This window comes from Oryctolagus cuniculus, chromosome 8 (assembly GCF_051225735.1).
Source record: "Oryctolagus cuniculus isolate XC-2025 breed Fujian yellow rabbit chromosome 8, ASM5122573v1, whole genome shotgun sequence".
Classification (NCBI taxonomy): Eukaryota; Metazoa; Chordata; class Mammalia; order Lagomorpha; family Leporidae; genus Oryctolagus; species Oryctolagus cuniculus.
The window spans coordinates 9,027,681-9,052,139 of NC_142874.1; the positions used below are offsets into that span (position 1 = coordinate 9,027,681).

The following is a 24,459-nucleotide window of genomic DNA, read 5'->3' on the forward strand; positions in this document are numbered from 1 at the left end:
ATTTAGATGACTTCTTACTGGAGGTTTTGTAATCCTTTGATAATGTTACTCAGATTATTTGTATCAATAATTGGATTTTGTCAATTAGCTACTAAGGAAGATTTTTTTCTCTGCATTTAATATTTTCTAGATTTTATGATACACACATATTATCTCTCAGCTAAGGAATGGAATTTTGTAATACATGTATATTCCCTAAAGCTGATCATAAAATAAAAACATTTTACATTGATCATAATATATGTATGAAACTTCTCAAAAATTTAGGTAATTGTAGCATATGATTCCTATATCAAGTTACTTTTTTAATTCATAAATAAAATAGTTGCTTCAAGATCTGAGAACTGCAACTCTTAAAATTAAATAAAAATGTTCTATATGACAATAAATGTAAAAAGTTAATAACAGATTATGCCACATTGTTTTTCTAGATTATGCATATTAAAAGAAAATATCTTTGACATTGCTTAAACATAAAACATTGTGAAAAGTAATGAATTTTGAGAAAACAGTACTGTATCTATATCTACTTTGAAGTAGTATGAATAATTCATGGTGGGTTACATTAAATATATTTGTATAAAATTATACTGACAATTTATATATTAATATTTTCCCTGATTAACTCAACACCGGTTACAAATATTTTCTGAATACCTTTTAGGAAGAAGGCACTTTCGGGAGTGTTTGTGGTACACAGGTTAAGCTGTGCCTGCAATGCTGATATCCCCTATGAGCATCAGCTGGAGCCCCTGCTGCTCCGCTTTTGCACCAGCTTCCTGTGAATGCACCTGAGAAAGCATCAGAAGATGGCCCAAGTCTTTGAGCCCCTGCCACTCATGTAAGGGACTAGGATGGAGTTCCTGATTTTTAGCTTTTGCCTGACCCAGCTCCAGCTATTGCTAGCATTTGGGGAGTAACGAGCAGATGGAAGATATCACTTTCTGTATTACCTCTCTCTGCATTCTGCCTTTCAAACAATTAAATACATCTTCTTTAAAAAAAGAATGTCTTTATTTTAGCAATAAAGAAAATGGTGTTATGTGTGTATGTATGTGCTTTGATTCACAGCAGTTTTTCAAAAGGTGTAAAGTGATTTAATTCTATAGCTTTATATTTTAATGTATCGCACTTGTAAATATACCTACATAAGTTGTTGTTTACATATGATAGTTAATATCTTACATATGTATATATGCTTATGTATAGATACACACACACACACATATATATATATATAAAACACTGCAACTTGACTTAGATTTTATTAACATTCATTGTACCCTATGAGATTCCAGGTGATGTGGTAAGTACTCATATATTATCACACTCATTTTATTTCACCTTCACAAGAAAAACTTCAAAAATATCCAATTATAAATAAAAAAAACTTCTACGAAATAAAAAATACATGATTTATCTATCTCTTCCATTTGAATAAATAGCACTTTACATTCACCTTTTGATGAACTAAAGTCATGGGTCATGGTCATGTGGATTAAGACACAGCATAAGCAAAACTAAACCACTTCAGCTATCAGGAGAAAAAAGGATTTGAAGTCAATATTCTTAGCCAAAACTTAATCCAAAATGTAGGGAATGAACCAATTAAGCTCAGTGCTGCATGGTATTTTGATGTTGAAAGACATCCTTCCCTTTATCACAGATATATTTCTACTCCCATCTGCAGAAATAATAATTAGTTATTGGATGATTTTCTAAGTCTTAGTCCACATAGCTAATCTCCCTGTAAATTTTAATAGTATTTACAATAATAGTGGGTAGGAATTGTGAAACTGACACTCTTCCAAGTACTTTATTAAATAATCACAGTTAATCCCCATAACAGCCCTAATAGATAGGAACTAGCGTCTATCCCTTTATATAAATAGGAGAAACTTGAGGTTCAAGCCAATTAAGTAACTTGCCTAAGTCATTTGATTGTCAAAAGGCAAAATAATTGTATGTTGGTCAAAGGACACAACATTTCAAATAGATAGGAAGAATAAATATAATGATCTACATGGTATAACATGGCAATTATAGCTAATAACAAAAAGATACGGGAATGGGATTAAAAGATAATTAAAAGCTTTGTAAGGCCCCTCCCATTGTATTCTTGAAAAATGCAACAGTAGATGTTAAGTGCTCTTATCACAAAAATGATAGATATGTAGGTAATGCACACATTAATTAGCTAGATGTAGTCATTCTACAATGTACTTATATTTCAATAAGGTCACTCTGTATAACATAAATACATGCAATTTTATCTTTCAATTTAAAAAGTCAGATTTTAACCTGGCTTTTTGACTCTCCATCAAATGGCACAGAAAAATCATTTCAAATACAATTATGCTTTTTCAGCGAATATTGTCACATTTACTTTGTTGATTAAACCAATTATTAAATTCGGTATCTTGTGAGAGTTTCTTTCATGGTTTAATTGTTTTCTAAATTTTACAAATTAATGTTGAAGTAAGTGAAATTAATCTATTATTTGTTTTTTTTTCTTTCTTTCTTTATTTTTTTCTCTTCAGGTGACCCAGGCCAAATCAGGACCTGTATGTTAAGAGAGACATGCATGCCCTATAGCTCTGGGGTTCTGGGCGGAGTCCCCCCAGCAAGGGCACTGGCAGGAGGTACCCACGTAGCTGCATTTTTAATCCTTAATTTGCCATAGCCATTACTTTTTTTTTTTTTTTGACAGGCAGAGTTAGACAGTGAGAGAGAGAGAGACAGAGAGAAAGGTCTCCCTTTTCCGTTGGTTCACCCCCCAAATGTCCACTATGGCCAGAGCTACGCTGATCCAAAGCCAGGAGCCAGGTGCTTCCTCCTGGTCTCCCATGCGGCTGCAGGGCCCAATGACTTGGGCCATCCTCCACTGCACTCCCAGGCCACAGCAGAGAGCTGGACTGCGAGAGGAACAACCAGGACAGAACCGGCGCCCCAACTGGGACTAGAACCCAGGGTGCCGGCGCTGCAGGCGGAGGATTAGCCTCATGAGCCACAGTGCCAGCCAAATCTATTATTTGTTTAAACTACAGACTAATAATATTCTCTGTTTTACAGGAAGAGTAAAACAACCAGTTTGCAATTTTACTGACCATAAAATTTACATTGTTTATTTGTATTATTACAAACAAATTACTGCTTTATTCAAATTTTATGAAAGAATTTTCATATCTAGCAACAACTACAAGTTACTTTATATTGGTTACCATGGAATTGCAAATGATTATGTGTGGGTTACCCCAAAAGTAGATTCAACTGTAATACATCTGCAATGGGATACACAGGAATAATTTTAGGAATGATGATTCCAAGTAACTAATGTAGCTTCAAGAATTTATTAACTGCATGGTCTTGGGAAAGTTAATCTTCCAGGATTAATTTTCATTACATAAAAAAATTGTGCCTATTTCTCAGTGGTTTTTCAAGATTTAATAACATTGAAGAAATAAAGAAAATAAATAATTTGTGTTATATGGTAAGAGATTGATAAATATTAGCTATCCTCTTAAGCTTTAACAACATAAAACAACAATAAAAGAAATATACAAACAGAAACAAACCACACCTGTCATCACTTTATATTACAATTGTATTAACTGGATATTACTTAAACAATATACAAACGTAATAAACAATTTGCATAATATAATATATTGAAACATATATTATATTATATGTTAGCAAAGGAACAATACAGACATAATTTATATTCTCGAAGAAACTTAAAACAGTACTTATAGAAATACAATAGTTTAAACTGATCTATCACATCTATCAGAAGTTAGCAGTTTGTATAAAACTGTTCTATGCCATGTACAGAACAAAGAAAAATTATCATAGAGTTGAAGATAAATCTTAAGCCAGACTTTTGTGTGTTCTAATTTATCCTATTCTTAAGCTATTGCTGCTTCATATACCTGTTCAAAGAAAACGTTGGTGAATACCAAATAGGACCAATAGACGGCAAGGACATGCTTCCTTGATGGATTCATAAGAATTACATTATGAAAACTGCAACTGAATTTCATGACTGTAAATCAGTGGAAAGAGATCTGAAGGCATGACCAAAAAGAGATTAGTAAATCCTGGAGTTTTTATGGGATTTTAGCAGTTTTCTGGGAACTCAACAGCTATCCTACTGTGTGGCACGACAATGTCATGGCATAGTCTGGCACAACATGGTGTGGTATGGGTGAGTTTCCTAGGACCTGAGGTCTAGATCTTGGAAGGCAATCCTTTTTCCTATTTTGTTTACAACAGCACACCAGTACTCAGAACTCTGTTCAGCACATATGTTTGAATAAGTGATTTTATGAACCATCATTTTACCTGACATGAGAATGTCTTAGTTATAGTAGCAAGACAGATTTAATCACCTATTTTTTAGTTGTGCATTAACAATGCATGTATTTGCTATACTCTCTGGACTCAACATCTCATACCTCTTGGTTTTCATTGCCTTTAACAGCCTTGTAGATGAATTTGATTCCCAGAATCTTCCCCAAATCCTAGATAATAGATATCCATTAAACCTCTACAATTTAATTTAATTTTTCTATCCCAGATTCTAAGATGCTGTAGTCCTTGAAAGAACTGACACATTGATCAAGGTGCTTTGTTACAGATAATACAATCTGCACTAATTAAGTCAAGTGAAAGAGATCTATTAAGGGATATATGAATAGAGCAAAACTCACATAACAGAAACAAAAAGAGGGACCGTTCATGAGCTGTTAGAAAGCACATCTAAAATCCTACCATAGTCATCAAACATCAAAGAATTTGCTGCCTCCACATTATTAGATCAAACTACAAAAGGAAGTTGCCACCCTACTTTTTGACTTCAGAACCTCACTGCCATTTTGCTTTTATCTAAGAGAAAAAAGGATGTCCAAAAATATGCTTGTTTCTTAGTAAGTCACTACAAAAACGATCATGCTTGTAAGAATTTGATAGAAGAAACTTGCCATGTAACTGCAGTCTGGAAATCTGGGAAATGAACATTTAATTTACCAGACTTCTTAAAAATTCTGTAAAAAGGAAAGCAGGCTAGTTGGGATTTGAAATCATTATTTAGTGAACCAACTCACAGTACCTAGCACAAACTATGTGTACAATTTGGGAATGAGTGATATACATTAACATTTCCAAATCAATAGTACTGTAAATATTTTTGAAAATATATAAATATTATATTTTTATACATACACATATATAAAAAGTTTGGAATTTATACATAACCCAATATTACCAATGGTTATTTGTAGATAGCAACATAATAAGCTGTTAGTAAAATTTACTATACACTGTTAGTGCCTGGCATTCTCTGTCACCCTACAGGGCAAATATCAGGTATACTTCCCATGCATTATAAAATATTTGGGTTTCCTATGCTGAGTGGGGCAGAGATGAGTGTACCTTTCCTGTAATCCAAACCACTGCGAGTTCCAGCATCGTCTGCCATCACCCAGTGGGAATCAGCTAAGGCTATGAGTAATAAACTTGCTTGCCTCTCAAACAGCAGGCTCATTCCTTCTGGTCACCTTCATGAAACCTTGAGGCCAACCTGCTAGCTTTCCAGGGAGATAAAAATCTCAGAATCTTCAGTTTATATTTACTGAGTCACTTAAATCATCAGAAGAAGCCTATCAAGAAGGAACCATTATTTTTTACAGATGATGTCATAACCTACGCTCTAGTCAAATGATTCACCGCTGGTCACACAAAGCTTCAGCGGTAGACCTAGGAATGAAATATACTCTGGATCTACAACCTGAACACTAAACCACAAAGCAAAGCCAATTTTATGAACACTGTCCTTTTTTTTTTTTCATAATTCTCACTTAATTGCAAGGGTACAGCAGGATAGTCATTTCAGAGAGTGGAAGAAACAACTTGCATTTCATCAAATCAGAAAATTGTTTCTCTACACAGTGTTACATCAATTCATCTGTCTCAGTCCTCTAGCTAGCCTGGGCAATCTTTTCACCCCAGTATTATTCCTGCCATCAATTCTGCTAGTGATTATTATTCTGTGTTTTCCTCCACAAGAGGACTTTAAAAAGTACAGGAAAAATGAAATTAAAATACGTTGTTGGTGTCAAGAAAGTTCAATGTCTATGTGTAGTTTTTCCTATTGTGACTTTTGAAAAATATTTTATAAACGTTCACTCTTCCTTTAATTCTCATCAGCTAAACATCAGTAATGCTTATAAATTATATAATAAACATTTTCTGTTCTGTTAATTACCCACAACCTAGAGTACTCTCCCTCTTTTCTTATTTATTCCACTCTCCTCATTTTTTTAGACAAATTTTAACCTACATCAAGAAAAGAATAAGCTCCTCCAAAAGTCCATTACCAGATATCGTTCCCATACCTGGCCAGTGCCAGACCTCTTTGCTTGCTCAGGATTCTTGTGCAAGAATTTATCTTATTTTTCAGTCCCCATCTCCCAAACTTGTAATCAGCATTACTTGCTTCCTTGAGGCAGAAACAACCTCTTTAGTGTTTATTTCCCTGGCACCTCACCCTGTATCTAATATTAAATTAATAAGCATTTGTTTAATTAAGTTCTATTATCTGACGCAGCTGAGCTAACCATTACATTCTTGGTTTGTTTGTTTTTTTTCCCTGAATTCTTCAGGCAGGCTAACATTAGAACATAAATTTTGGCATAATGCAGTCATGTGAAAATGTAACAGTAGTGAACCTACAGTCAATGACAAATTAGGCATTTTTAATTTCTCATAAATTCCTTCTATTACAAATATAAAGCATTATGACACCAAGTTAGTACACTCGGAGAATAACGCCTTCCTTATCAATGATAAGGAAAGCATTTTCCCTATAAGTTTAGTTTCAATGTCTTGACCACTGCATTGCACTATTTTTGCATTCCTTGCATCATGGCAGCAATGTCATAAAAATAGTGTTAGTAAGAATAAGTATGAGCCGGCGCCGTGGCTCAATAGGCTAATCCTCCACCTTGCGGCGCCGGCACACCGGGTTCTAGTCCCGGTTGGGGCGCCGGATTCTGTCCCGGTTGCCCCTCTTCCAGGCCAGCTCTCTGCTATGGCCAGGGAGTGCAGTGGAGGATGGCCCAGGTGCTTGGGCCCTGCACCCCATGGGAGACCAGGAAAAAGCACCTGGCTCCTGGCTCCTGCCAGGATCAGCGCGGTGCGCCGGCTGCAGCGGCGGCCATTGGAGGGTGAACCAACGGCAAAGGAAGACCTTTCTCTCTCTGTCTCTCTCTCTCACTGTCCACTCTGCCTGTCAAAAAAAAAAAAAAAAAAAAAAAAAAAAAAAAAAAAAAAAGAATAAGTATGACAGAACACTTCTAAGACATTTCCTATTAGCGAGTCAAATGCCTTCAAGTTTGCAGAATATGTGAATTCTGTCTTTAAGACATTGCAACATAAAAGTCAACATGTCTTGAGCTCTAATTTTAGTAGTTTGTTGAATTGAGGCATTTTCCATAAACATGTTTCCCCCTGGATGCATTATAATGATTATAAACATTTCAAAACATACAGAAATACAACCATAAAGGAAGAAAATTTAATTTTACTCAAAGGGGCCATAGATTTTACCTCATTTGAAACTTAAAACAGTATGTTGCAGCATAACAAATTTATAGTACATGTGAAAAAAGAGATTAAGAGACCTTAAGTGAAAGATAAATAATTGAACCTAAGTTTGCTGAGTCAAAACTCCGTGATATATTTTTAAAACTGTTACAAAAATCAGTGTTTTTTTTCACAGTGTGGTTCTTGTAACTCTAATGCTGGGAATGATAATAACTGTCCTGAAAAGTAGATGGTGGGGGAAAAAGGACCTTCCCGATTTATTGGAATATAATCTGTATGATGGAAATGGTTGTTGAATTTAAGAATTTTCCAATGGTACTGTGCATACTTTAACAGAATTTTTATCCACTTTCCAGCGTGGAGTCAATAATGATCCCCTCCACCAACAACTCAAGAGAAATTGGACTTTAATTTTAGCTGAATGACATACATTATGTTAGTATTTACATATTGTTATTGATATAATGAAAAACCATATAATGATATGAAACTGAAATATATCACAATATTTAAATGGCAAGTTATCTGGTATTCAGTAAATTGTGAATTACATAATCCATCACAATTAGACAAAGATGGTATGTGTTAGCCTTATATAAGACACTGAGTCTATTAATTAGAGAGTTGTAAAATATTTAGGTAAATTTTATATTTTTCCTAGTTCCTAGAAGTATTTCAAATGAAATACTTATTGTATTACACTAAATGTTACTTTCCTGTAAGAAAGAAGAAATACATGTTCCAAAAACCCAATTAAATAGTTCTCTATAAAGTCAAATTTCATGTTTAAAGTTTTTGAGAGAAAACATAAAAGTGAAAAGCTATAGCCCATTTTCTTTATTTGTAGACATAGCAAGGACTTTTAAAAAAATGTGGTTGTCCTACAACCATGTCAAAAACTAATTGCTAGATCACAAATGCTAACCGCAGTAAGAAAATGAAGTTATTTCTTGAAATTAAGTAAATGAAGCCCTCAAACAAATTTTGGTTAATATGATTTGATATTTCCTAAAATATGACATTCAACTATTTCCTCAGAAAGTAATTTTTTAATAAAACTTCTTTTGGAATGCATTTAACTCTCTAGTAAAATCTACAACAAAGATACTTTGTTTAGTGATGAAATGGAAGATTAATATTGACAGTAGGTATGTTTAAAAAAACTATTGAGTTATGCAAATAAAAGATCAAATGTCTAAGCACTATTCACTGATATCACATGTAGGATTAAGTCACCATTTATTAGAAAACAATTAGACCCAGTGTTTGTGGGCAGTTTTTCCTAATATCTCCAAACATTAGTTATGTCCTGGCATCTTTTAAATAGCACTGCCTCCTGGTGGACAGAGATCTGTAAAACAAATCACTGTGGAACCAAAATCAGTGATTTATTGGATGAGATAACATATTGGTATCTTTTTGAAAGCTAGGGAATTGGGGGTGAGGGGGAGATATCATCCGCTTGCATAATACACTGAGTTCTTCTTGACATAAATTAGAAACAGGGCCAGTTACTTATGGAAAATTATTTTATTATAATAATAGGATCATTAGAGAGAAGGATGCTTGTCTTTCTGTTTGCTGTGGCAGGAAGATGTGCAATAAGAGCATTTAAAACTGTGACAATTCATTTGATTATATTTTGAAAGTATAAGGAGCATGATTAACCGAATTCCCAGAGAGAAATAACTGCACTGAAATTTGAAAGGAATTTAGTGAGGCATTTGAGGGTCATCATTTAGATTCCTTACAGTGTATATATTTCAATAATTTTTTTTCTTTTAGAGTGATATGTTAAACTGACAGTGTTTTCCTTCCTGAAACTTTTTGTAAGTTTGTTAAAGTAGTAATTACTATCTTGTAACTATAATGGCTTATTGTGTATTCAATGTTTATCATTAAAAACATTAATTATTGTTTATAGCTATTGTCTATATTCCAAACTAAACTAGAGTCTTTTGCCCTTTATTTCTTAAATGTCTTATTTGGTAAACTATTAAGCCATTATACTGTAATGTAAATTTAAAATATGTTATCTCAAAAGGGGTGGAAGGGTTGGCACTGTGGCATACGGATAAAGCCACCATATGCAGAGCCCTTATCCCATGTGGGTGCTGCTTCAAGTCCCAGCTGCTCCACCTCTGATCTAGCTTCTTGGTAACACGCCTGGGGAAGCAATGGAAGATGACCCAAGTCCTTGGGCCCCTGCACCCACATGAGAGACCTGGATGAGGCTTCGGAATCCTGGCCTCAGCCTGGCCCAGTCCTGACCGTTGCAGTCATTTGGAGAGTGAACCAGTGGATGGGAGATCTCTTTCTCTCTCTCTCTCTCTTTCTGCCTCTCCTTCTCTATAACTCTGACTTTCAAACAAATAAATAAATCTTTAAAAGAAAAAAGAAACAGAGAGAGAGAAGGAAGAGGGTGCAGGAAAGAGGGGGAGGGAGAAAAGGAATATTATTATGTTTTTAGAATTGTATCTGTAAATTATATTGAATCTGGTAAAAACTAATTAAAAATTTTTGAAAAAACTTTTTAAATTAAAAAGATCTTTTAAACCTAAAGTTTGCCTTATTTTTAACATACTTTTCAAAATGTATCTCTGAATGGCAAATGGAAAACATGCTGTAAAATGCACTTGTAATTTTCATGCAAATGGTAGCTGAGATAAATTGCTAATTCTGATTTCAAACCACTGTGTGATTAGACAGTGAGAAAATAAAACTTAAATCTGTAGAAGAAAAAATCACACTCATATTATCACAAAATGCCAATCAAATAGAGATGCATGACATATTTTCTAATAGTACAGATCATTAATGAAACAAATGTCAGTCTAATGGAATCAGAAAAGCCTGGAAATGTGTTCATAATAATTTGGAGTTACATTTTTAATTGATTTTGTTCCTGAACAACCAATTAGTATTCATATAGACAAGTAAGGTATAAGTGAAATGGATTACAATATTTGAGCTACTATTTTGGTAACTAAAGAGTTGTCAGTCAGACATACTATCAAGTTATGTATGTGTGACATAAAATTTTTCTACAAGGTAACCAATATTCTTTCAATAGAATGCTTTCTGCCTCCATTTAATTTTGAAAGTGAGTTTTTACTAAAACAAATACAGTGAAAACAGAATTGTTTTGATAAAATGTAATGAATACAGCATAAAATGATGTAAACCAATTATATTTCTCTCACATTAAATTATGACAATTATTTTTCGGTATTATTGTTGCAAGTCTGCCGTAAGTATATTTACTTGGAATTTATCCATCATGATTCTTGCCAAATACAGACAAGCAAATAAACAGCCTATTACTAATTTGGTTGACATGCTCTATGTATAACTTTTCTTAACTTTTAGGTACTGAAGTTTCCTGAATTATAAGAATTGAATATCATATATGAAAACTGCAGTTTTCATGAATCCAACCAATAATTAGTCTCAGCAATAGCTGCTAGACAGCAAACCAAAAAACAAAAGTTGACACTGATAATAAACAGCAATCCATTAAAAATATAATGGCACTGCATTTTATGTAACTGTCAAAATATGCATATCAAGTATGGCATGTTATTGGATATTTGGTATTTCATAAATATAAAGACATGTAAAAATTAGAGTCTCATACAGAACTCATGTATATTATTATCTTCTAGTTTTTTGTGATATTTTCATTAGTTAATGCAAATTAGCCACAGGTCTTTGGTCATAACCGTAGGAGAGTTCATTCTTTTCCATTCACTGTAATCACTTACTGAGTAGTCAACCTGACAAACTGTGCAAGATTATTCTAGGGAAATTAGCTCTGTACATTCAGGCAACCCAAACCTTCAGAGCAACATGCACTCCAGCCCAGTAAAAACTGAATTAAGCAAGATTAAAACGTAAGTTTTATTTTGGTGTGAAATCCATGTATATACTCTTCATCACCCACATATTCCCATGATCCTCTGAAGCCCATAGCCATGAAATTGAACACTTTGTGCCCCGATTGAGCACATACACGTATATATGCATGCATTTATTTACGTTGGAGAGGATTTCTCAAAATGCTAACACATATTCATGCTAATTCAGAACTAATGACTTTCGAGGATTTAATTGAGGCCATATATATAGAAATTTCTGTACAGTGTTTGACATCTGCTAGAGTTTAAACAAAATACAGGAATAAAAAATATAACACAGGGGGCCGGCGCTGAGGCTCAGTAGGTTAATACCCTGACCTAAAGCACCGGCATCCCATATGGGCTCTGGTTCTAGTCCCATCTGATCCTCTTCCGATCCAGCTCTCTACTATGGCCTGGGAAAGCAGTGGAAGATGGCCCAAGGCCTTGGGCCCCTGCACCCACGTGGGAGACCTGGAAGAAGTTTCTGGCTCCTGCCTTCAGATTGGCAGAGCTCCGGCCATTGCAGCCATTTGGGGGAATGAACAATCAGATGGAAAACCTCTCTCTCTGTCTCTACCTCTCTCTCCCTGACTTTGTCTTTCAAATAAATAAAATAAATCTTTAAAAAGATATATAACATGGAAGTGGCCATTAGAGAAATAACTTCAGCATTCAGTGTTATTTAGTTATTGAGTCTGAGCAGAAAAAGTCAACTTGCAATGCAAGGAATTATACTTTACGTCTGTCACTTCCAAATGGGAAGAACCAAGAGTGTCTCTTCCAACATAGGAGAAGAGAAGACTGTGTGATAAAAGCAGCCCGATCTTACTGCTTTATGTCTAGTAAGACTTTCTTTTTTGCTTACAAACCAAGGGTGACGCTCATATTCAGAAGCATACAACAGCACAGGTGTGCTTTCCTCTCCACAGTAACACTGCCCTTCTAATTGTAAGATACATTTTAAGCTCTTTAAAAACTGAGCTTTCCCAAGTTGACAAAAGTTTGTTATTCGTAAAGCAATAATTATTTAAATCTTCAAACACTGCTTGTTTTCTTGACAGAGAGATCTAGAGAGCTACTCATAAATATAAATGAAGAAGCCAATCACAAATTTAAACAATATTTGTAAAATTCTGCAAGGATGTTCAATGGGAGGCACAATATGTTAACACGCTATATCTGGAATATCACTGAAGAGCAGTTCTATATATGAGTGCCTGGATAGCTCACCCTTTCTGTCTAACATGTAGGACTGGGTTCATTTTCGGGGAAATTCAAGGAAGGTTACCTTAGAAAACACCTGTAAACTCACAAACTATGCAATTAATAGAGATTAGATATTCACCCATTTAAAAAGAGACAATCTAGAAGCTAACATCATTTGAGGATCCAATAGCATATTAAATATTACACCAAAATTTGTCTACTGATTCCCATATAAAAATAATATTGGGGCACTTAAAATTATGATTTATACAGTATTTCAAAATTAGAGCATGTTGACTGTCAAATTGTTAATCAGAAAGAGAAAGAGAACATGGAAACTCTGAAAACATGAAATATGTACCTCCATGGATATGGAGAAAAAGATCAGTTTTCATTGGAATGTTTTGTATGTTAATATAACTTTCGGTCACTGGACTCCTTGAGTTGAGATCAACATAAATGGAGAGAGGCACTAGATTCAGAGGATTAGAGAATTAAAAACTTCCCCTAGAAATATTACTGACAACTTAATAAGCACGTCCTAGTAAATTAGATTAACAATTAATGAAGAGTCTGGAAAAAATACTAGCTCAGAATGGGTTATAATATTAAATGAGAAGGGATTTCACTTTTCAATCACTAATCATCAGGGAATGTAAAATATCTGACTTGCACAATATTGTTGCCAAACAATAGGTAAGCAATGGCTTCAATGGTTAAATGTTTTATTTAATTATTGACATTTAAAACCATTTTAAAATAGTTATTCATAATTTCAGTATGACAGCATCTCAAAATGATTCTAACAGTAAAGAACACTTCAGAAACAACCATAAAACCCTAATGTTACCATACATTTCTGATTTACATAGGAGTATGTAATTTGGTAGCCACGTGAGAGTTCTGAAACAAGTGATGGCTAATAACAATGAAGAGCAGTGAGCTTCGTCTTGACATTTTTATTGCATTATAAAAGGAAGCATGTTCCTAGACAGTAGTTGGAAAAACATGATTTCTACTATATCAGTTGATACGATTTATATGCCCCAAGGCAATAAAGTATCAAGAAGTAAGCTACATTACACTTACTTCTCCTGAATCAGGGCTACAAATATGACTGAAGATTAACCTGAAACACTGGAGCCCCTCAAAAGAGGAAGATCTTCCCTCAGTATTCTTAAAATGTACACACATCATTTAGATGAACACTGTGCAACACATCTTGGAATACAAATTCCCTTTTGCAACACAAAAGCATAAAACATTGAGCTAATATGACTGGTTTGAGGATAAATATGCATAATAAGTTCACATATAAAATATCAAGCCATACTTCGCTTAGCTGAAAACGAACACAAACAGTTTGGGAATCCTGCAAGGGCAACCTGATATAAGTCATTTGAAAAAAACGTATCTAGCAAAATAAATAAAAAGAACCACATCTCTTTTTAGTATTCACTGATATAGATACACAATATGCCCAAACTCAGAGCCTTGTGGTCCCAGACAATCCCCCAAAGATTTTAAGTTATCACTATTTTCTCATAGTAACTTTTATTTTCAAACTAGCATCACATCATTTTCTGTCTCCTATGAAGTTTTATAACTATTATTTAAGAAAATAATTCCTTACCTTTGATTCTTGAACTTTCTTGACTTTTCTCCTGCTGGAATTAAAACAGAAATAGATCAAAATCCTTAAATAAAATTTGATCAACAATCTGATATAAAGTATCACTATAAACACTTGTCAAAATGTTTTTACATATATACTCAGGAGATATTATAACACAATTGTCACCATGAAAACAACATTTACATAAAGTTATTAGAATAGTAGCAATTCATGGTCAACATATATTTCTCTAAAAACAATATATTATATTCATATGGGTTTATAAATAATCACATAGCTAATGGATATTAAATAAATACTCATGCCTCTCAAATGCCTTTGGCCATTCTGTTTCAATCCAACACATATTAAATGATGTCCTCAGAATTTATTATCAATGGCTATATATTAATCATAAGTTGCTGGTGAAGGAAAAAGTTGAAATGTGAACTTAGTGGACACAAAAGTTTTATCAATCAGCTATTTTTCAATTTAATTTAATATTGGATCCGACCTTCCTTATTTAAGGCTAACATAGTGGACACAAAAGTTTTATCAATCAGCTATTTTTCAATTTAATTTAATATTGGATCCGACCTTCCTTATTTAAGGCTAACATTGACAACAATTCTACCATTTATTCAATGGCTGCTCCAGTCTGACCTATCTCTCAATTTGACAAAGCCTTTATTAGTTACTAGGCAACCCTTGGTGAATTAGCTTGCTTTCAAGTTTTAAAGTAGATATTGTAAACTGTCTAACTTCTCACTTAATATTCCAGGATGGTTTATTCTGTCTAAAAGTTTAAAGGTCTCACAATGAAAATGATTTTGAAAAATATTTCTAAAATACATTGCAATCATACACACATTAAACTACAGAATTATGTTTATGCCAATACATGTTAGTTAGAGTTTTTAAAAGGACAGATTTTGTGGCAATCATGAATACAATATTCAGATTATGAATTGTATACTTATTGAGCCAGCTAATTCAATGATGTAATTCTGTCAGACTAAGACTTGCTGTTCCAGTTCTCTCATTATAACACATCTAACCTCTGTACTTCAATATCTTTCTCCTCAATGATAGTTAACTGATTTCTTAGCTCTGATTTATTTTTAATGTAGAGTATCTTGATGATTAAAGTTAAAAATTTAAATATACAATATAAACATTTAGGATATAATTCCTTCATAATCTTAGTTAATTAGCAGGCTACATTTTCCAAAGGAGTATATAGTAATTAAAATCTTTCATTCTTCTTTTAACATTCATTCATTAATTTATTCACTCATATAGTTATTCAATCTTTCACCAAATATGTATGGATCACTTTCCGCATCCATGCACTACTTCAGATGATGAGGTTTAAGGATGTATCAAAATAACAAACAAAACAATCATGTCCCTATGGAGCATATTGCAAGTATGATAGTAAGTTCAACTCAGAAGATGGTTTACCACAGAAGGTGATAATGTTGGCATCCAGTTATATTAATTATACATTCCACCACAATAAAAAAAAAATCATGAATAAAGTTCTGAATTAAATGAGTATGGTACAAGCAAACAGAGAAAATATCTAGGTGAGAAAAATAAATGCAAATGAGCTGAGGTACTGGAGGTTTTTGTGTTGTCAAAAATTCAAGGAGAATAGTGTTCTTGGACTGGACTAAGCAAAGACAGTTTAGCAGGAAACACCATCAGGGATGTAAAAGGACAAATAGAATAGCACTTGGGGGCACTGTTAGGACTTTGGTTTTTACTTTGAGAGAGCTGAGAAGGAATTGAATACGTTTTTTAAAGTAAGTAACACTGAATTATATTTCAGTAGAATAATTTTCTTAGCTCTAAGATCTAGTGATTGGGGCCAATGTCATGCACAGCAGCTGAACTACCATCTGTGATACTGGCATCCCATATAGCACCAGTTCAAGTGCACGCTGTTCAGCTTCAGATCCAGCTCCAAGTGCTGGGGTTCTGCAACTCAGGCCGTACAACTGGATGGAATTTGAGGCCCCTTTGTCTTTGGCTTTGACCTGGTCCAGGTGTGGCTGTTGCAGCCATTTCAGGAGTGAACCAGCAGACAGAATCTCTCTCTCTCTCTCTCCCCTCTCTCTCCTCTCTCTATCTCTATTAGTACCTTTGCTTTTCAAATAAATCTTTTATAAAATTTGTAAAAAAATAAGTACTTTTCTAAAACATTCAATTATTAATTTGAAATACAGAGCAAGAGAGAGAGGGAGTAAAAGACCTGCTATCAGCTACTTCATTCCCAAATGGCTACAAAAGCCAGATATGCTCCAAGCTGAAGCAGGAAGCCAGGAACAACATCCTGGTCTCCTACTGTCTGGTCGAGACCCAAGTACTTGGGCCATCTTCCACTGCCTTCCCAAGCACATGATCAGGAAGCAGTATTGAAAAGAGAGCCCAGGGGCGGCGCCATGGCGCACTAGGTTAATTCTCTGCCCGTGGTGCCGGCATTCCATATGGGAGCCAGGTTCTAGTCCTGGTTGCTCCTCTTCCAGTCCAGCTCTCTGCTGTGGCCCGGGAAGGCAGTGGAGAATGGCCCAACTCTTGGGCCCCTGCATACACGTGGGAGACCAGGAGGAGGCTCCTGGCTCCTGGCTTCGGATCCGCACAGCTCCAGCTGTTGCGGCCATTTGGAGAGTGAACCAATGGAGGGAAGACCTTTCTCTCTGTCTTCTCTCTCACTGTCTGTAACTGTGTCTGTCAAATAAATAAATAAAATCTTTAAAAGAAAAGAAAAGAAAAGAAAAGAAAAGAAAAGAAAAGAAAAGAAAAAAGAAAAGAAAAGAGAGCCCCTGGGACTCACCACTAGTGCTTTGAGATAGGAAGCTGGTATCAGAGGCAGTGGTTTAACCTGCTGCATCACAATGATGGCCACCTCAACAGAATCATTCTGTCTATTGAGAATATTTCAGCAAATTAGGGACAGGATCGTGGGGATAGGTACTAAAGGGAGCATTGCAATAATCCAGGTAAGCAGTCACTATGGCATAGAACAGCAAAGTAACAGCAGATTTAAATTATCCCGTTAGAACTCCTAGAGCACCCCAAAGGTCTGCCTCCCTAATAAAAAGGATGGAGATGAGGAACATGGCCAAATAAATAATCTGATCTCTTCTTCACTGATCTTCTAACAGTGCCAAACGCTTGGTGTTTTCTTCTGTTTCTCCAATACTTGTATTTAGTCTTCTTTACTGATCATTCCTCACCTCCTCAATTCTTAAATATTGCTTTCCTTGTCATCGGGTTCTTATCTTCCTACCATCTGGCTGCATCCATCAGTGATCTTATCTAGTGTTCTGGCTTTAAATGCAACATTATGCTAAGAACACACAGATTTATACATCTAACTAAACATCACCATTGGACATGAGATTCAGAAATTCAACAGTTTTATTAATTTATCCAATTGAATAAATAATAATGTTGCCTACATGCCACAAGCACAATTGAATTTCTGATCTTCCCTTACTCTTTTGACCATTTTTCCCATCTTAGAAAGGATTTTATCTTTCTAGTTGTTTAGACTCTTGTTAGTCTCTTTCTTAAGAGATAATGGACCTCAGACTATCATGGTTTTGATTACTGAGCATTCTGGCTTTGAAATTACATGGACTGTCACTTTGGGGATTAAAAGTAAGCAACTGGCTATAATATCTGGATCTCATAGGAGATATTTCAACAAGACACAGATTTTTTAATTACCACTCTGTGTAAATCATCATTTTTAATCTGAGAAATATATAATTAAGTCAAAGAATCTAGAATCAAGTAGTGCAAAATGATACCTAATTAAACATAAAGTTGAATTAGCCAATAAAAGAGAGTGGAAAATTCTGGCGAGTAAGCAATCATAGAATACATTATTATTTTTTTTATTTTTTTGACAGGCAGAGTGGACAGTGAGAGAGAGACAGAGAGAAAGATCTTCCTTTACCATTGGTTAACCCTCTAATAGCCACTGCAGCTGGCGCACTGCGCTGATCCAAAGCCAGGAGCCAGGTGCTTCTCCTGGTCTCCCATGGGGTGCAGGGCCCAAGCACTTGGGCCATCCTCCACTGCACTCCCTGGCCACAGCAGAGAGCTGGACAGGAAGAGGGGCAACTGGGACAGAACTGGCGCCCTGACCAAGACTAGAACCTGGTGTGCCGGTGCCGCAGGCGGAGGATTAGCATATTGAGCCATGGCCCTGGCCAGAATACATTATTTTAGTAGGAGAACTTTCAACAAAAAACAATTTCCTTAGATGTCAAGTACAATTATGACTAAAAATAACCATTAGATTAATTGACAGGGAAGGAATCACTGCATTTATGAAGTGTTTTTTTGTTTCCAAATGAGCTTCAAAGTCAAAGGAGAGGGTAACGAGGAAATATACATGAAATGGTAGAAATTGGATGTGAGAAACATGATCAAGATAAAAATGGCCTGAGATGCTGTGTAACCTGAGCAAAGCAAGGCCACACAAGTGCTGTGTTTGCATTCTGTCATTTTTCTTTTTTACTGTGTTTAGTTTACAATATAGTTGTTATTTCAGTGGGATTTGAGAATACCTGAGTAATGGAAGAAACACAGTAGACAAGGGAAAGATTAAAAGAGATGGATAATATGACTGATGTTATAACGTTACTAAAAAGATGTATGTGGAACAACACACATGAGAGTGGAAAAAAGTTATGTAAGACAAGGATCAGTTCTTGTGATGTAACAAGTGGTACAGGCTGTTTTAGTTATGCATATAGGAGTCATGTAGGTTTCATACAACAAAAAACACATTCAGTATGAACCAAGACTTTTCTTTAGGAAATTGAAGGAAAAGTGTTTTGCTGAACATTGGGCACAGGGCATTTATTTATTTATTTTTAAGATTTACATTATTCATTTGAAAAGCAGAGAGAGAGAGAGAGACCAAGAGAGAGACAGAGAAACAAAGATCTTCCATCCTCTGTTCACCCCCCAAATGGCTGCAATGGCCCCGACTGGCCAAACTGAGCCAGGAGTCAAGGAATTCTACCAAGCACCACACATCAGCGCAGGGGCCAAAGCAGTGCCTCTGCTGCTGCTTTCTCAGATTTATTCTAAGGGAGCTGGATTGGAAGTGGAGCAGATGGCACTTGGACCCCACCCATATGGGATACCAGTGTTGGAGGTGGTGGCTTTACCCGCTATGCCACAATGCCGGCCCCTAAGGTATTTCTTAAGAAATTTGAAAATACAGAGATTTCAAATGCACTGCTTTTGGGAATGTGGGTGAGAAAAAGCACACACTCTACAGCTTAGTATTTAGTCAATACTAAATACTAAGTTTTGCCATCATAAATGTGGGATACTGATTCTAGACTTGGTTTCACTAAAGTCAAATAACTTTATTTTATTTGTTTGGTAAAATGTCATTTCTAAATAAGTATAAATTACAATGCAAACATACCTAAACATTCTACAAAGAGGAAATGTTCAATAAAAATCAGTTTAGAGAGGATGAATTGGGGATTAATTAGTGGAATGGAAAGAATGGCAGGTTTTTAAATTCAGAAGGGACTTTTTTTAAAGATTTTATTTATTTATTTATTTATTTGAGAGGCTGCATTACAGAGAGAGTGAGCAGCAGATAGAAAGGACTTCCATCCAGTGGTTCACTCCCCAAATGGCCACAACAGCCCAAGCTGAGTGATCCAAAGCCAGGAACCAGGAGCTTCTTCTGGGTCTCACATGCAGGTACAGGGGCCCAAGCAGGTGGGTCATTTTCCACTACTTTCTCAGGACACTAAAAGAGGGCTGGATCAGAAGAGGAGCAGCCAGGACACAAACCATTGCCCATATGGGATGCCAGTTCCACAGGCGGAGGTTTACCCTACCAAGCCACAGTGCTAGGCCCATTGAGAGAACTTGAGCCTCAACCATTCCATTTACTGTCAAACATGTATTGACTTCTTTTAGAAGAGAATGATTTAGGTTTTTCAAAGTAATATCTGTTCCAATTTGCCTCTGTGTTTAAAATACTGCTTTATTCAACCTGGCAATATATATTGCCCACAATTTAATGAGGAAAGGTTATGTAAAAATTGACATTAAAGTAGATGAGAACTTATAACTGGCTAAAAACACTCTGTTAACCCCTCTGCATAAGGCATTGAAAATCATTACATACATTAGCAATGCTTAGGTCTTTTCTATGATAGTAGAATGTCAAAATTTATTGGTAAAATTCGATTTTAATATTTGAAAGGATTGTCTGCTAAAGCAATCTTGTCTTAAAGAAAGAAATATATTTTGTTCATGTATCATAGCTACATAATAGCAAACTATTCATGTTTTACTTTGTACTACAACATTTCTTGGAAGAATCCCAAAGTGCTGTATATTAATTACATCAATAGGTTCAATGAAGTCCAGTCCAATGGTGAAAGAGGGCCCTTAGCCCTTACAGACATTTGATGATTAGCAAAGTCAAGTAAGGCAAAAGCACAGACTCAAAGAAATACCTAAGTCTACATATGGTCTCCAATTTTTTTAAAAAAATAATATCATAAATAGAACTTAGCTAAACCAATGTAAAATTAAGTCAGATTGTGGTAAACAGTAGTTTTATAGGTGAGGTTCTTAAGTGTCTAGGAAAACCGCACTACAATCACATCACATCCGTGCACAAGGTTGTCAGTCCTTTATCTGTACTGTTATCAGGCTAGGAGACACAAATAAGATGATTTCTGATTATGTATTTGAATCTATGTTACAAGATTATTAACTTTTGATCATGGCTATTATAACAATATGAAAACAGATGTCTTCCAATCAACCATCAGAAGTAAATATCTGACCACAATTTATTCAAACACAATTTGCTGTGTCCCTTCTCATTGAGAAACATATGCTCTCTGGGAAAAGAAGAAGCCATGGAAATGTTAAGTGCATCATCTCCACCATAATAAACGTTATTACAGTCTATCCAGGAGTTGTCCTCCCTTCCCATGCTGTAAGCCTAAATTCCTTAAGAAGAGGAGTAGACTCCATTCAGTTAATGCCTACGGATGCTCTTTTCTATCTAAATGTACATATATGTGATGTTGCAAGATGAGATTTATTATCAACTCTCTGGTCAGTACCAAGACTACTGCAGTCTTCCCATCACACTGAAGGATCTATGAATGAAGCAGTGCAAGAACTGAATTGGTAACTCTAAAGTAATCAACCAATTCTCTCTGACCTAGAGAGTATACATAATACTTATTTTGACTAAAGATAAAAATCATCTGTGTGTATTTTATGACAGAGTTATGGGCTTTCAAGTATGGAAAATACAAGATTTGGTCGTTCACCTTATAATATGGGGATAAGGACAAGGCTTCGAGGTTACTATTACTTTTCCTCATCACGTGACTCCATGCAATAATTAGCATGGTTAACATCATGAGTAAATGGAAACCAGACAAAATAAAAAGGGAAATCTAAGTGCTATTTTCTTCTTCTCCTTGCAACAATATTATAAAGATATCTCTTTCTTAAGAATGCGACTCTATCAGTGTGTGGTACAGCAGGTAAACCTGGCACCTGTGACGGGGCCATCACATATAGGCACTGGTTTGTGTCCCAGCCACTCCACTTTTCATCCAGCTCCCTGTTAATCCTCTGGGGAAAGCAGTGGAAAGTGTTCCAAGTGTCTAGGCCCTTGCCACTCACGTGGGAGACTTGGATGGAGCTCCTGCCTCCTGGATTCAGCCTGGCCCACCTCTGACCATTACAACCATGTGGGGAGTGAATCAGCTGATACAAGATTCTCTCTCTCTCGTCCTCTCTCTCTCTCTCCTGCTCTCCTTCCCTCTCTCCCTGTAACTCAGACTTTAAAATAAATAAATAGGGGCTGGTACCGTGGCGCACTTAGTTAATCCTCAGCCTGCAGAGCCGGAATCCCATATGGGCGCCGGATTCTGTCCCGGATGTCCCTCTTCCAGGCCAGCTCTCTGCTGTGGCCCGGGAGTGCAGTGAAGGATGACCCAAGTGCTTGGGCCCTGCACCCCATGGGAGACCAGGAGAAGCACCTGGTTCCTGGCTTCGGATCAGTGTGGTGCGCCGGCCGTAGTGGACATTTGGAGAGTGAACCAATGGAAGGAAGACTTTTCTCTCTGTCTTTCTCTCTCACTGCCTATGACTCTACCTGTTAAATAAATGAAAGAATGAATGAATGAATAAATAAAATTTTAATAAGAACTTCCCTCTATACAACATAGTGTTCCCTTTACTTGCATGTGGTGGTACATGCTGAGACATTATAAAATTGAGAAAAAAGTATATTACATATGCATTTTTAAATTTATTTATTTACCATTTTTATTTGCCTAAGAAAATTTTATTTATATAATAAAGTCTGGGGCTGGCGCCATGGCACAGTAGGTTAATCCTCTGCCTGCGGCGTTGGCATCCCATATGGGCGCCGGTTCTAATCCCAGCTGCTCCTCTTCCAATCCAGCTCTCTGCTATGGCCTGGGAAAGCAGTAGAAGATGGATCAAAACCTTGGGCCCCTGCACTGGCATGGTAGACCAGGAAGAAGCTCTTGGCTCCTAGCTTTGGATCAGCACAGCTCCAGTAGTTGCAGCCATTTGGGGAGTGAACCAACAGAATGAAGACCTCTCTCTCTGTCTCTACATCTCACTGTCTATAACTCTCTCTGTAAAATAAATAAAATCTTTAAAAAAAATCAAATACATCTATCATATTATTTCCCTGACCTGGGGTAACTAATAGAGTACCTAAAATGTAATGTATTGGGGTGAAATGCACATTTTGAGATTTGATGATTGTTGTTTTACAGCCCTTGTCTCTACTATTGAGGCACAGTGGTTTTTTTGTTTGTTTGTTTGTTTGTTTTTGAACTCTACTTAGTGTAGAATTAGCCTTTTTTTTTTTTTTTTTTGACAGGCAGAGTGGACAGTGAGAGAGAGAGAGAGACAGAGAGAAAGGTCTTCCTTTTTGCTGTTGGTTCACCCTCCAATGGCTGCCGCGGCCGGTGCTGTGGCCGGCGCACCGCGCTGATCTGATGGCAGGAGCCAGGTGCTTCTCCTGGTCTCCCATGTGGGTACAGGGCCCAAGCACTTGGGCCATCCTCCACTGCACTCCCTGGCCACAGCAGAGAGCTAGCCTGGAAGAGGGGCAACCGGGACAGAATCCTGCGCCCCGACCAGGCTAGAACCTGGTGTGCCAGCGCCGCAGGGCAGAGGATTAGCCTAGTGAGCCGCGGTGCCGGCCAGAATTAGCCTTATGAGTATAAAGTACACTGAAAATAGACCTATGTAAACATTACAGAGTGGGACCAGGAGAGGGAGAAGGAAGAAGGATTGGAGCATGGCAGGAGGGAAGGTAGGTGGGAAGTGACACTATGCTCCTAAATCTGTATACATGAAATACATGTGAATTGTAGGTCTTAAATAAAATTTTAAAATGCAAAACAAAAAATAAAATGTTTAAATAAAATAAGAAAGTAAATTAAAATTGTGTTTAGATTAATCATATGTTGAAAAAATAGTTTGTTTCACATGATTTGAGCAAAGTCAAATCAAAATAGTTATACTGGCATGTTGAATAAAGTTTGTAGTGAATCAACAGAACTTAAAATGAAATAAAATTAGCAAATGATAGAAAAAATTAATCTGTAGAAACCAAAAATGATGTTTCCCAGCTGATGTTATCTGGCTGTCAATTTGTATCATCCACAGAAATTTCTGAAGTGAATGGATGTCATCCTCATCAAATGTGAAATTATGCATGTATTACTATTATGAAAACTCAGGTAAGAATGTATAATTTTAAACTCATTTATATTGGTCAATAGAGTCTAATATGTAAATAGTAAATGAATTGAAAAAAAAGCATAGATGGATAGATGGATAAAAAGAAAGAGAGAAAGAAAGAAAGAAAGAAAGAAAGAAAGAAAGAAAGAAAGAAAGAAAGAGAGAAAGAGAGAGAAAGAGAGAAAGAGAGAAAGAGAGAAAGAGAGAAAGAGAGAGAGAGAGAGAGAAAGAAAGAAAGAAAGAAAGAAAGAAAGAAAGAAAGAAAGAAAGAAAGAAATTTTTGTGAAAATATGCATGAAGGTAAATCTTATTAATTTT

The 24,459-nt window shown here is 35.9% G+C and overlaps 1 protein-coding gene across 5 annotated transcripts in view; it reads right to left on the bottom strand.

Annotated features, from left to right (window-relative positions):
- Positions 1 to 24,459, bottom strand: part of FSTL5 (follistatin like 5) — an 845,021-nt gene that overhangs the window by 697,361 nt on the left and 123,201 nt on the right. For 3 of the 5 annotated variants that reach the window (XM_051831718.3, XM_051831715.3, XM_051831716.3), the window contains exon 3: positions 14,344 to 14,377. In XM_051831718.3, coding sequence (XP_051687678.3) covers positions 14,344 to 14,377 — 34 coding nt within the window. The remainder of the gene's footprint in view (positions 1 to 14,343; positions 14,378 to 24,459) is intronic. The other 2 variants (XM_051831719.3, XM_051831717.3) reach the window with 1 other exon arrangement.